Source organism: Neomonachus schauinslandi, chromosome 16 (assembly GCF_002201575.2).
Source record: "Neomonachus schauinslandi chromosome 16, ASM220157v2, whole genome shotgun sequence".
Classification (NCBI taxonomy): domain Eukaryota; kingdom Metazoa; phylum Chordata; class Mammalia; order Carnivora; family Phocidae; genus Neomonachus; species Neomonachus schauinslandi.
In genome coordinates, this window is record NC_058418.1 from 40,658,828 (window position 1) to 40,671,486 (window position 12,659).

Here is a 12,659-nt window from a genome sequence, read left to right on the forward strand (position 1 = left end):
CATTACGCGAAGTGAAGGAAGCCAGCCACAAAAGGTCACATATTGCCTGGTTATTATTATGTGCTATATCCTGAGTAGGTAAAATCCGGGGAGGCAGAAAGCAGACAAATGGTTATCAGGTTATCAGGGGATGGGGGTGCGTAGCAATGGGAGCGATTATTGAACAGGTATGGGATATTTTGCTGAGGCAATGAAAGAGTTTTGTAACTAGAGAGATGTGGTAACTGCACAAAATTGCAAATACACTTAAGTGCCACCGATTTATATACTTTAAAATAGTTAATTGCATGTTATATAAATTTAATCTCAATTTAAAAACAACAACAACAAAGAGCATCACCTTCAGTTCCCTCCATCCAACATCAGGGCTCAGGCACCCCCTTGGCCAGCAGGACTGGACACCAGCTCTGCCCTGAGCCATGGGCTCCCTCGGAACTTCAGCCCAGTCACTGGCCACCACTCCCTCAGATCAGTGGCGTGTGTCTCTTGTAATGAGCGCACAGGGTCTGGTGGAGCTCACTGAACCAGGAGAGCTGGAATTTGAGCCCAGGGCTGCAGAGCTCCAAAGCCCAGACTCTTACCCTTCCCCCCTGCCTGCCTGCCCCTTCCCGCCCCCCTCACGAAATATCGCATCACCCACGCCCCTGCAGTGCACTCTCTGAGCCCTCCTTGCCCCACCTGGGTACTGGGTCTTAGGGCTGGCCACCAGCCAGATGCGTAGGGCCACTGAGGTTTTTATAACATAACCCTTTAGAGATTGGTTGTGCCAAAGGGCAGGGCCTTCTTATACCTTCCACCACTTCTGCCCCCAGTTAGTTGTGAGGAGCATGGGGACAGTGTTAAGAAGTGGGTCCAGGGTCCAGCTGTTGGTGCCCTGTCTGCTCCTGGCATTCCCTGCTTCAGCCACTGGTAAGACATGCCAGCTTAGCCTGCAGAGGGGGGAGCTTCAGGGTTGCTGGGAGGACTTGGGTGGAAGGCGCAAGAGGGAGGCAGGGACGGGGAGGGGTGGACAGCCTGCTCAGGGAAGAAGCCCTCAGTTCCAAGAAATGCCAGGGGCTGTGTGCATCCTCTCTGGGCTGGGTCTCTGCCACTGTGGTCATGTGTGGTCTCCAGAGCAGGCCTGCCAGAGGACATGATTGTCCTTATGTTTTCAGGGCACCCAGGATTTGATTAATCAGCAAGACACAGACACAGAAGGGAGGGTCACGAAAGGTTTCCTTCCAGGTCCTAGAAACAAGCGGCGTGCTGGGAAGCACGGGTCAGTCAGGAGGCAGAGCAGGGGAGGGGAAACCGTGGGCAAGAACCTTTATTGTTTGCAGAAAGAAGCGGCCAGGGGGCTAAGCAGGTTCTGGATTGGCTAATTCCAATGTTCTCAGTGGGTTCTGGGGCGGTCCCTCATTATCTGGTATCTGGCCCTGGGGTGATTAGGGCAGGTGGTTAGTGGTGGGGAATCTGAGAAGCCCAGAGAAGGTGGCTGGAGGCACAGGCTCTGGATTGGTTGGTTCGCATCTGAAAGACACCTTTCAGTGAGTTGTTTACTATCTCTAAGGACTGGCCAGCCCTGGAACCCGCAGTCCCTCCAGAGTCTGCAAGGTGTCAAAATAAAGAAAACGAAAAGACATGGTTATTACACTTAATTTAGCAGATGAGAAATCTGAGGGTGAATGGCTAGCCCAAGGCCCAAAGCCCCACGACAGGTCTGTGGGTCCCAGGAGAACCTAGTTCACCCTCAGGGGATTGGTTTGGCCCAGAGGAGAGTGGCAGACCTGCGAGGGGGAGGAGAGAGTGGGGGGTCATCATAGGGCCCATCTCCCGGGCTTGCTGGGAAGGTTAGTCACGGTGCTGTGTGCAAAGTGCTCAGAACAGGGCTCACAGAGTAGGTGCTCCAAGAACCACTGTGTAGTGAGTCCATTTGCCCGGCCCCCCACCATCACCTGTGGAGGCTGCAAACTCATTCGCTGGCCCTCTGTCCTGCCCACAGGGCCTGAGGTCACACAGCCTAAAGTGGACACCCCCCTGGGCCGCGTGCGAGGCCGGCAGGTGGCCATGAGGGGCACAGACCGCCTGGTGAATGTCTTCCTGGGCCTCCCGTTCGCGCAGGCACCTCTGGGGCCTGGCCGATTCTCAGCCGCGCGCCCAGCGCAGTCCTAGGAGGGTGTGGGGGATACCAGCAATGCCCCCGCGATGTGAGTAGCCCCTTGGAAGTGGACAAGCTGGTAGGTTGCAGGGATCTAGATGGCGGGGCTGGTGGGCTGACCCCCTGGCCCTTGGGCACATCCCCGGCCACAGGTGTCTGCAGGATCTGGAGAGAATGGACAACAGCAGATCTGTGTTGAATGGAAAGCACCTGTTTCAGAGGACGGCCTGATCCTCAACAGCTACAGCCCCGCTGAGGCCCCTGCAGGGGCCAGGCGGCCGGTGTGCAGCTCCGAGGGCCCTGTCTGCACATCCGGCTCTGCCTGGCCTGTCCCCTCCCCAGCCCCGTTCTCATACCGCCTCAGGGGTCCCAAGAATACCCTGGGTTGATGGGAGGGCAGCTGGTGTCCCAGGAGCTGGGGGTCACTGCCCCATGGCCTCCCTGCAGGTCATGCTGTGGATCCATGGAGGCACTCTGGTGGCGGGTGCTGCCACCTGCCAAGACGGGTCAGCCCTCGCTGCCTACGGAGATGTGGTAGTGGTCACCGTCCAGCACCGCCTGGGGTTCCTTGGCTTCCCAGGTGAGGTGGCCAGCCTGGGGTAGGGCTTTGCTGGCACTGGGAGAGGCCAGCTTGTGAGGGCAATTGGGGAACTAGGGTAGGGGTCCAGAGCTTGAATGCAGATTTCTCAGGCAAGCAGGGTGGCTGGAGAGCAAAGGACCCTTCCCGAATGCCGTCCGGGGCAGAGAAGGAGGCTCCCCGTCGCTCCCCTCTGGGGAAGGGGCTCTCCCGAAGCCAGAAGCATACAGAGAACTTGGTCCTTTGGACGGGAACTGTTGACTGCTGGTCTGGGGCCTGGATCCCAGCAAGGGGCGGGGCCAAGGAGCACTAAGCTCTGGCTGGCCCCCCAGCTAGGCACCCCACACCACGTGCTGGGCAGGGGGCTACGAAGCATGCCTCAGAGCCAGGCCAGACCTGGGGAAAGGGGAAGGGTCTGCCGTCCCGGCGGCTGGTTCGGAGCAAATCGGCCAAGGCTGAGGAAAAGCCCCGCCGCCTCCGCTAACCACTGCCTCCCCCCTGCCCCCTAGCACTGGGGATGAGCATGCGCCTGGCAACTGGGGCTTCCTAGATGCGGTGGCTGCTTTGAACTGCGTGCAGGGGAACATCTCCCCCTTTGGAGATGACCTCAACTCTGTCACCATCTTAGGTGCTTCGGTTGGCGCCTGCATCGTCTCTGCCCTGGTGAGTCTCCACAGGCTGGCAAGAGTATCTCCCGTGGCCCCAGACCGCCCAGCATTTCTGCCCTCCCCTGACAGCCCCCTGTCCTCAACACGGCACCCAGGTCCTGTCCCCGCTGGCTGCAGGGCTCTTCTACAGGGCCATAGCTCAGAGTGGGATCGTCACATGCCAACGTTAATGGATCCTAACCCAAGGGTCCTGGCTCTGGTCTGCATTTCTTTGCCTCTCTCACCCCACGTGCGCTGGCCACAGCCCACCCTTTGCTTGCCATGAAGTCCCAGAGGGTGTCACCAGTAGGGAGCTGACTCCCCAGCCTGGCTCAGGCCTCAGCAGCCCCTGTCGTCCCCTCCCCGCCACACTGGCCGTGCTGGAATCCCTCCTCTCTGAACCCTGTCTCATTTCCTTAACTCACTCTGCAAAACTTGACCGAGCCCGCTGGCTCTGGGAATATGGTTAACTAGATAATGACACTGTTCTCAGAGCGGTAAAGGGGACTCCACTACCCGCACAAATAATGACGGTATGATGTAATGGGGGACACACGGGGTGCCTGGGGACCACCCAAGCTGGTGGGCAAAGAAGCCTTCTCAGGGTTGGCGGCAGGTCTCTGGCCAGTCCCGAGACCCCATCTCTGACATCACTGCCCCGTCTTTCCCACAGATACACCCGTTGTGTGTGGGAGGCAGAGGGCTGGAAGGTGGGGGTGGATGGGTGAGGGAGAGGCCAGGCTCTTGTCTGTCCCCAGAGCTTCGCGGACTCCCTGGGCTGCAGCTCTGCCTCTTCGGCTGAGATGTTTCAGTGCCTTCGGCAGACGGCAAAGAGCAGATCCTTAACATGAAGTTGGTATGCCTACCTCTCAGGGGGCGGTGGCAGGCAATGGCGCAGAGGGGTCCGTCCAGCTCCTGTGGGAGCAGAGAAGCAATCAGCAGTCTGGGGTGGGCGTTGGGGCAGCCACCCCTGAGGGGAAGGAATGGAGGGCCCAAGCAGGCCTGGGAGCATGAATGCAGGGCCAGCTCTTCTAGGAAAGAGGTCTGCTTGGAAGTATCCATTGCCTGGTCTCCCTACTGCTCCTGGTCCTCCAACCCTGGTGACCTCTATCCCCTCTAAGGCTCAGCCACCCAGGCACGCAGCCGGGGGACCCCCGCATGCCATCTTTTAAGGCATGGGCCTGACTGGAAAGACCCGTGCCTTGCTTTCTCCTGCAGAACACTACGGCTTCCTACACTGTTGATGGCACCTTCTTTCCCAAGAGCCCCATGGAACTCTTGAGGGACAGGCACTTCCACTCTGTGCCCTTCCTCGTGGGTGTCAACAATCACGAGTTTGGCTGGCTCATCCCCAGGGTGAGTGTCCTCTGGCTCTTGTGCTTTTAAGGCCCTGCCCTAGCCAATCCTCTGCCACCCCAACATCATCACCGCAACCTATGAGCTGACACTCCCATTTGATAGGTGAGAAAGTAAAGCTCAGAGAGGTTTATGGGACTTGCTTAAGGTTACCCAGCTTAATTTTCCCAAAGCAAAAGCTTGGAGACCAAGCTTTTGCACAAAGTAGCCTTCTGGGCAGTTACTGATTCACAGCATATTCTCGCCTTGGTGTCTGGTTTATACATCAAACTCTATGAGACTGGTTAGTAAGACTCTGTGCCTAAACATCATGGCCCAAGTGCCTTCCAGTCCCTTGCAGGTGCACAGAACTCCCCACACAAAGCGTTAACATCATGCTTTCCTTCTGAGCATCTTTCCTATCATTCTCCTTCTTCTACCCATCTTCACGGTGATTGACTTTTTTTAAATTTTTTTTTAAAGATTTTATTTATTTGTTTGACAGAGAGAGACACAGCGAGAGAGGCAACACAAGCAGGCGGAGTGGGAGAGGGAGAAGCAGGCTTCCCGCAGAGCAGGGAGCCCGATGCGGGGCTCGATCCCAGGACCCTGGGATCACGACCTGAGCCAAAGGCAGACGCTTAACGACTGAGCCACCCAGGCGCCCCACGGTGATTGACTTTAATGACTGCAAAACCTTCCACAAAGGGAGGGTCCCATCATAATATTCCTTAACTTCCACACTTGGGTACTTTCTAGTTTTTACGACCGAAGCTAATAGGGCAGTGAACCTCTGCACATCCATAGATTTTGTCCTTTGATTTCTTCCTTTGGAATAGCTCTCCAGGAAGGACATTTGGGTTTTTGTTGGATGACAGGCTCATGCAATCTTGACATTCAAGGAAAAAGCTTGTAGAAGTTTCCAGGCCAGGTGTGTGTATGCAGTATGTGTGTGTGTGTGCGGGGGGGGAGGTGTGTGTAATGGCAGAAGAGAGCATTAAGAGGAAACAGTGGCAGGCAGCCTTGGCCCCACACTATCAACTGAGAGCCATGAATTGAACGGTGAGGAAGAGCCAACCTGGCTGGCTCCCAAGACCCAGGCAAGCCTGCCTGGTGCAGAATGCTGTGCCTGGGACTTTGTAGCCAAGGATGTTTCTCAGGAATTGGGTGGCTCAGGGGGCTGCTCACCTCCTCGCCGGTGCAGGCATTCTCTTTACTCCCCCTGTCATCCAAATGGGCACAACCGTACATTGCTAAGCCGACTAGATGTTTACTAAATGTCCATGGTGGAAGCATTATTTATGGAAAGTAATCCATACATCTTATGGAGACCTCTCCACCTCTTACACATTGCCGCTCGCATAGCACTTTGTGAAATTGCTGTGCCGATTTAAACTGCGGCCAGCAACTTGAGTCTACAGGTTTTATTACAACTTTACCGGCATTCGCAGACCATAATTTTTAAAATATCAACTTTATTGAGATGTAATTTACATACCATAAAATTTACCCTTTTAAAAAGCGTGTAATTCAGTGGGTTTCAGCATATCCACAAAGTTGTGCAACCATCACCACTATCTTATTCCAGAACATTTGCATCACCCTAAAATGCAGCGCGTACCTGTTAGCAGTCACTTCCCATCCCGCCTTCTCCCAGCCCCTGGCAACCACTAATGTACTTTCTGTCAGATCTGTGGATTTGCCTGTTCTAGACATTTCAAGCGATCTCTACACCCAAAGTGGGGCTCAGACTCACAACCCCGAGATCAAGAGTCACATGCTCCACCAGCTGAGCCAGCCAGGTACCTCCTAGACATTTCAAATAAGTAGAATCCTACAATGTGTGGGGTTCTTTTGTCTGACCTCTTTCATCCAATAGGATGTTTCCAAGGCTCATCTATGTTGGAGCATATATCAGTGCTTCCTTCTTTTTTATGACTGAATAGTGCCTTGTATAGATAACAGTACAATTTGTTTATCCATTCATCAGTTCAGAGATATTTGGGTTGTTTCTACCTCTTTGGATATTATGGGTAATCCTACTCTGAACATTCATGTACAAGTATATGTTTTAACTTCTCTTGGTTATATACCTAGGAGTGGAATTGCTGGGTCCTATAGTAACTCTGTTTAATTATTTGAGGAACTGCCTGTTTTCCAAAGTGGCTGCACCATTTCACATTCCCACCAGCAATGTATGAGGATTACAATTACTCCACATCCTCGCCAACACTCATTAGCTCTCATTTTGATTATAGTCATCCTAGTGGGTGTGAAGTGGTATCTCATTGTGGTTTTGATTTGCATTTCTCTAATGACTTGAGCATCTTTGTATGTGATTATTGGCCATTTTTATATCTTCTTTGGAGAAATGTCTTTCAAAGTCTTTTGCCCGTTTTAAAATTGCATTGTCTTTTTATGGTTGAATTGTAAGAGTTTTTCATTTATTGTAGATACAAATCCCTTATCAGATATATGATTTGCAAATCTTTTTTGCCATTCCGTGGGTTGTCTTTTCACTTTGTTATGGTATCCTTTACAACACAAAAAACTTTCATTTTGGGGTGCCGAGGTGGCTCTCAGGATATGATCCTGGAGTCCCAGGATCTAGTCCCGCATCAGGCTCCCTATTCTGCTTCTCCCTCTGACCCTCCCCTCTCTTGTGCTCTCTCTCTCTCTCTCTCTCAAATAAATAAATAAAATCTTTAAAAAAAACACTTTCATGTTGATGACGTCTGATTTATTTTCTCTTTTGTTGCTTGTGCTTTTGGAGTAATATCTAAGAAGTGATTGCTTAATCCAAAGTCACCCAGATTTACCTCTATGTTTTTCCCAAAGAATTTTATAGTTTTAGCTCTTATATTTAGGTCTGATTCATTTGAAGTTAATTCTGTACATGGTTTAAGTTAGGGATTCTTTTGCATGTGGTTATCCAGCTGTTCCTGAATCATTTGTTTAAATAACCTTTCTTTCCTTATTGAATTGTTTTGGTGCCCCTACTGAAAATCATTGACCATAAATGTAAGGGTTTATTTCTGGACTCTCACTTCTGTTCCATTAATTTATATGTCTACCCATATGCCAATACCACACTATCCTGATTACTACAGTTTTGTAGTAAGTTTTGAAATGGGGAAGTATAAGTCCTTCAACTTTGTTCTTCTTTTTCAAGATTGCTGCATTACTTTGCTAGGGTTGTCATAACAAAGGACTACAAGGTGGGGGGGCTTAAACAATAGAAATCAATTGCCTCACAATTTTAGAGGCTAGAAATCTGAAATCAAGGTGTTAGCTGGACTGGTTCCTTCTGAGTACTGTAAGAGAGAATCCATGCCTCTTCTCTAGTTTCTGGTAGCTTCAGGCATTCCTTGGCTTATGGATAGCATTCTCCCTCAGTCTTTACATTGTCTTCCTTCTGTACCATCCATCTCTGTGTCCGGTTTGTCCCTTTTTACAAGGACACTAGTCATATTGGACTAGGGCCCACCCTAATGATTACCTTTGTAATCCTCTTAACTTGACTACCTCTCTAAAGGCCCTATCTCTAAATAAAGTCACATTCTGCAGTCCTGGGGGTCATGACTGTACATACCCTTTTGTGGAGATACAAATCAGTCCATAACAATTGTTCTGGTTATTCTGGGTCCCTTGAATTTCCATATGAATTCTGATCAGCTTGTCAATTTCTGCCAAAAAAAAAAAAGTGGCTGAGATTTGGATAGGGATCACGCTGAATCTATAGATAAGTTTAGGAAGTATCGCCATCTTAACAAGATGAAGTCTTTCAACCCACGAACATAGGATGTCTCTCCATTTACATAGGTCCTCTTTAATTTCCCTCAATTATGTTTTTGAGTTTTCAATGTACAAATCTTGCACTTTGTTAATGAAGTGGATTCTTAAGTATTTTGTTTTTGATGCTATTGTAAATCAAATTGTTTTCTGCACATGATCTTCAGATGTTCACTGCTGGTGTGTAGAAACACAACTGATTTTGGTCTATTGTTCTTGTAGACCATCATTTTTAAGACATTTGCACCTTTAGCTACTGTGGCCTTTAGTTTAGTCCTTTATTTTTTAGTGCAATTAACATCCCCCTTTAGGTATACACTCGTTGAGTTCACTCATTTGTGGGTTTTCTCTTCCTGTTTTCACAAAGATTAACAAACAGCCTTGTAGCCATGAAACTAACTTCAATAGCTAATGTTTCCACAGTGTTTACTGAATGTCAGGGTCCTTGTATTTGCTACTTCGGTCTTCATAATCCTATGAGGCAGGTTATTGTCATTTCTGTTTCACAGATTAAGAAACTGAGACACAGAGAATTTAAGTAATAGGCCCAGGTCATGCACCTAGAAAGTGGCAGAGCTGGGATTTGAACCCAGAGACTATGCCCTTAAAACTGTAACATATAAAGACAACATTTCATTTTATCTTATTTATTTTTTTAAAAAGATTTTATTTATTTGACAGAGAGAGACACAGCGAGAGAGGGAACACAAGCAGGGGGAGTGGGAGAGGGAGAAGCAGGCTTCCCGCCGAGCAGGGAGCCTGATGCGGGGCTCGATCCCAGGACCCTGGGATCACGACCTGAGCCGAAGGCAGTCGCTTAACGACTGAGCCACCCAGGCGCCCCAAAATGCTGTCTTTAAAATGAAATTTTGTCAGAGCGCCTCGGTGGCTCAGTCGGTTAAGCGTCTGCCTTCGGCTCAGGTCGTGATCCCAGGGTCCTGGGATCGAGCCCCGCATCAGGCTCCCTGCTCGGCGGGAAGCCTGCTTCTCCCTCTCCCACTCCCCCTGCTTGTGTTCCCTCTCTCGCTGTGTCTCTCTCTGTCAAATAAATAAATAAAAGCTTAAAAAAAAAACAAACAAAAACCGTGCCCTTTGAAAAAATAAAATAAAAAAAAATAAAGACAGCATTTTAACTTCCCCTGTGGGCCCTCCTACAGCACCTGGTCACACTTGGCTCCGTTCACCGGGCCGTGAACACTTGTCTGCTCATGGTTGCGAGTAGGGGGTGGCGATGATAAGGCTGTTACAAGAGGACCTTGATGTCCCCACAGGGCTGGGGTTTCCTGGATAAGGTGCAACAGATGAGCACAGAGGATATATTGGCCATGGTGAAACCCTACTTGGCCAGTATGGTGAGTCAAAAGGGAGGAAGAGGTAGTCCGGTGGGTATCCTATCCAGAGTAGTAGGGCACCCTCCTCTTCCTCTTACCCTCCATCCCCCACAGCTACCCCCACACTGCCAAACCCCTTGGTTCAACTGCTGACTTTTAGTTCCACCTAGAAATCCTCTTGCACATGAGTCAGTGTGGTTCCCAAAGGAAGATCATCATTGTCATCATAGACTGCCCCCTAATGAGCCCATACTATGTGCCAGAGACTGTGCTGAGCCCTAGGACAGGCATTCATCTCCTTCAATCCTCATTATAACCCTGTGAAATAGAAATTTTCATCATCTCCATTTTACAGATGAGGAAACCAAGGTTCCAGGGCAGAGGGAGAACTTCCGCCAGGTCTGTCTGATCCCAGAGCTTCAGCTGTTAAGATCATCCTGTCAGATGTGGAGCCAGTTGGACCCGAAGTCCAAACCCAACCCTGGTCACTTGTCCACAGTTAGCCGTTGAGCCCATTTCTTCATCTGTAAATGATGGGTGCTGTATTTGAAAAGTCTACTGGGAGTTAGTATTCAGAGGGTGCTCAATCTATGCATATTTCCCTCCCTACTTTGGAACCCCCTAGAGCCCTCCCCATTCATACAACCTCATTACTGTTCTCTGGAGCTCTGGGGGAGCCCCCATGATTTGTTCTTTCACTAACTTCCTGGTTAACTTCAACCGGGCAATCCCTCAAGACCAGAACCCTTAGCTAGGAACTTCATGTAGGCTGCCAAACAACCCTGCCAGGCAGGAACTAATTTTCATGGAGGCTCAGCAACCTAGCTGAGATCACACAGCCAAGCAGCAATCGCAGAGCTGGCATTCTGGCTCCAGACCTGACCTGATCCTGCCCAGACACTATCTAGAACCCCCAAGGGAGGGAGGAGTTCTGGGCACATGAGTCTTGGGATATGAAAGAGGCCATGCTGGTGGGTGTGGGGCTTCTTGGGAGGGTCTCCTGGGGCTTCCGGAACCTGAGTGGGCGTGAGTCTGGCCTCCTGACCCAGGATGTGCCCCCTGAGGTGATGCCCAGCATTATAGATGAATACCTAGGCAGCAGTTCCAACACAGAAATCAAACGCAATGCCTTCCAGGACATTCTGGCTGACATCACCATTATCTTATCCTCCTTGAATTTCTCTAGAAACCTCCGAGGTGAATCTATCCCTGGTCACCTGCCCCACCCTTTCCATTTTGGACCAGGAGCTGGGTTATCACAGGCGACATGACCCACACCCTGCCACTGCCTCCACACCCCGCTTCCTCTCTGGGATGCAGATGGGACTCTGGCAGGTCACTCTGCGGGCGAGTAAACCAAGGCTCAGAGAGGTGCAGTGACTCATCAAAGGTCACCCAGCAGGGCTCATCACCAATTCTCAGGGATTCATTTGAATCATGAGTGATTTTTCCCACGTTCAGCACTTCTCCTGGGAGAAAAGTCTTGCTTCCTCCAAGCCTGGTGGCTAGTCCCTGACATAGCCCTCAAACAACTCCAAGCTCCTTTCTTCGTGACCTTGAGCAAGATGCCTATCCCCTCTGTACCTCAGTTTCCTCATTTGTAAAATGGCGACAGTAACAGACTCTAATTCGTCTGTTGTCAGGAGGGTGAAATGAGCGGTGACGCAGAAAGCACGTGGAATGGTGTGCGGCAGCCAGCGGGTGCTCAGGAAGCGCTTGCTGATAATGATATTGTCATCATCAGTATCATTACTGGGATTGGAGTTACTATGAGCCGGGCCTGCGATCAGGCTGACGGTACCTAACCCTGAGGCAGCCCTCTCTCCACAGATTCTGGAGTCCCCGTCTTTTTCTATGAGTTCCAGCATCAACCCAGTTCTTTCACGAGATCAAGCCTGAGTGGGTGAGGGCTGACCATGGGGCTGAGATAGCCTTCATGTTCAGGGGTCCTTTCCTCACGGACGAGAGCTCCCTGCCGGGTGAGGACACAGAGACAGGCGATCCTTGGGCTGCAGGCTCCAACGGGCTAAGCTGGGGCTTGTAGGCACACACGTCTCGTCAGTGCAGGGAACCCTTGGGTTCTCTCCAGGACCCACCTGACTCTGATCCAGGTCTGTTCCTTCCCTAGCCTTTCCAGAAGCTACAGAGGAGGAGAAGCAGCTGAGTCTCACCATGGTGGCTCAGAGGACCAAGTTTGCCCGGACAGGGTGAATGACAAGCCAGCACACGTGACTTTGGGCCTCGATGACTTAGATCTTCCCCCAGGGGACAACGCGGGAGGCCTTAGCCTTCATTCATTCCTCCCACCCAGGGACCCCAATGGGGAGAGGCTGCCTCCGTGGCCCCCCTTCAACCAGTTGGAGCAATAACTGGAAATCGGCCTGACACCACAAATTGGCCAGAAGCTGAGAGAAGCCCAAATGCAGTTCTAGGCAGAGAGGCTTCTGGCCAAGATCGGCCAGTGGCGGCAGATGCGGAAGGGCAAGAAGGCCCAGGAGGAGCCCTAGGGCGGGGGCAGAGTCCCAGCAAAGCAGCTTCTTTCTCCCGCTGCTAAGAAACTTTGACTTCAACCAAGCTGATATATAGACATGTCCCTTAAGGAACCAGCCCCTCTATGACTGGCACTGTGCTCTGTTGAAATGCCGCCTCCTTCCTTCTGCAGGGGCCTTTGTACAAACTCCTCCCTCTTCCTGAAGTGCCTTTTCCCCTTGCTTCATGGCCAGTCCCAGCTCACTCTTCAAGCTCCCCAGGGGACCCCCCCTCCTCCAAGAAGCCTTCCCTGCCTTCTCTGGGCCTGAGTCTGCATCCATTACAGCATAGCCCACTCCAGGCTAGCACTG

General features: G+C 51.1%; 1 protein-coding gene across 1 annotated transcript; it reads left to right on the top strand.

The window, feature by feature from the left end:
- Positions 1-827: 827 nt before the first annotated feature.
- On the top strand, positions 828-12,326 carry CES3 (carboxylesterase 3). Its single transcript, XM_044922058.1, is given in 16 exon segments — positions 828-909; positions 1,982-2,186; positions 2,290-2,345; positions 2,348-2,418; positions 2,585-2,736; positions 3,224-3,377; positions 3,478-3,538; positions 3,541-3,581; positions 4,120-4,221; positions 4,580-4,717; positions 9,760-9,840; positions 10,869-11,016; positions 11,650-11,700; positions 11,703-11,798; positions 11,948-12,026; positions 12,131-12,326. Coding segments are annotated over 16 exon segments (1,713 nt in total).
- Positions 12,327-12,659: the final 333 nt, after the last annotated feature.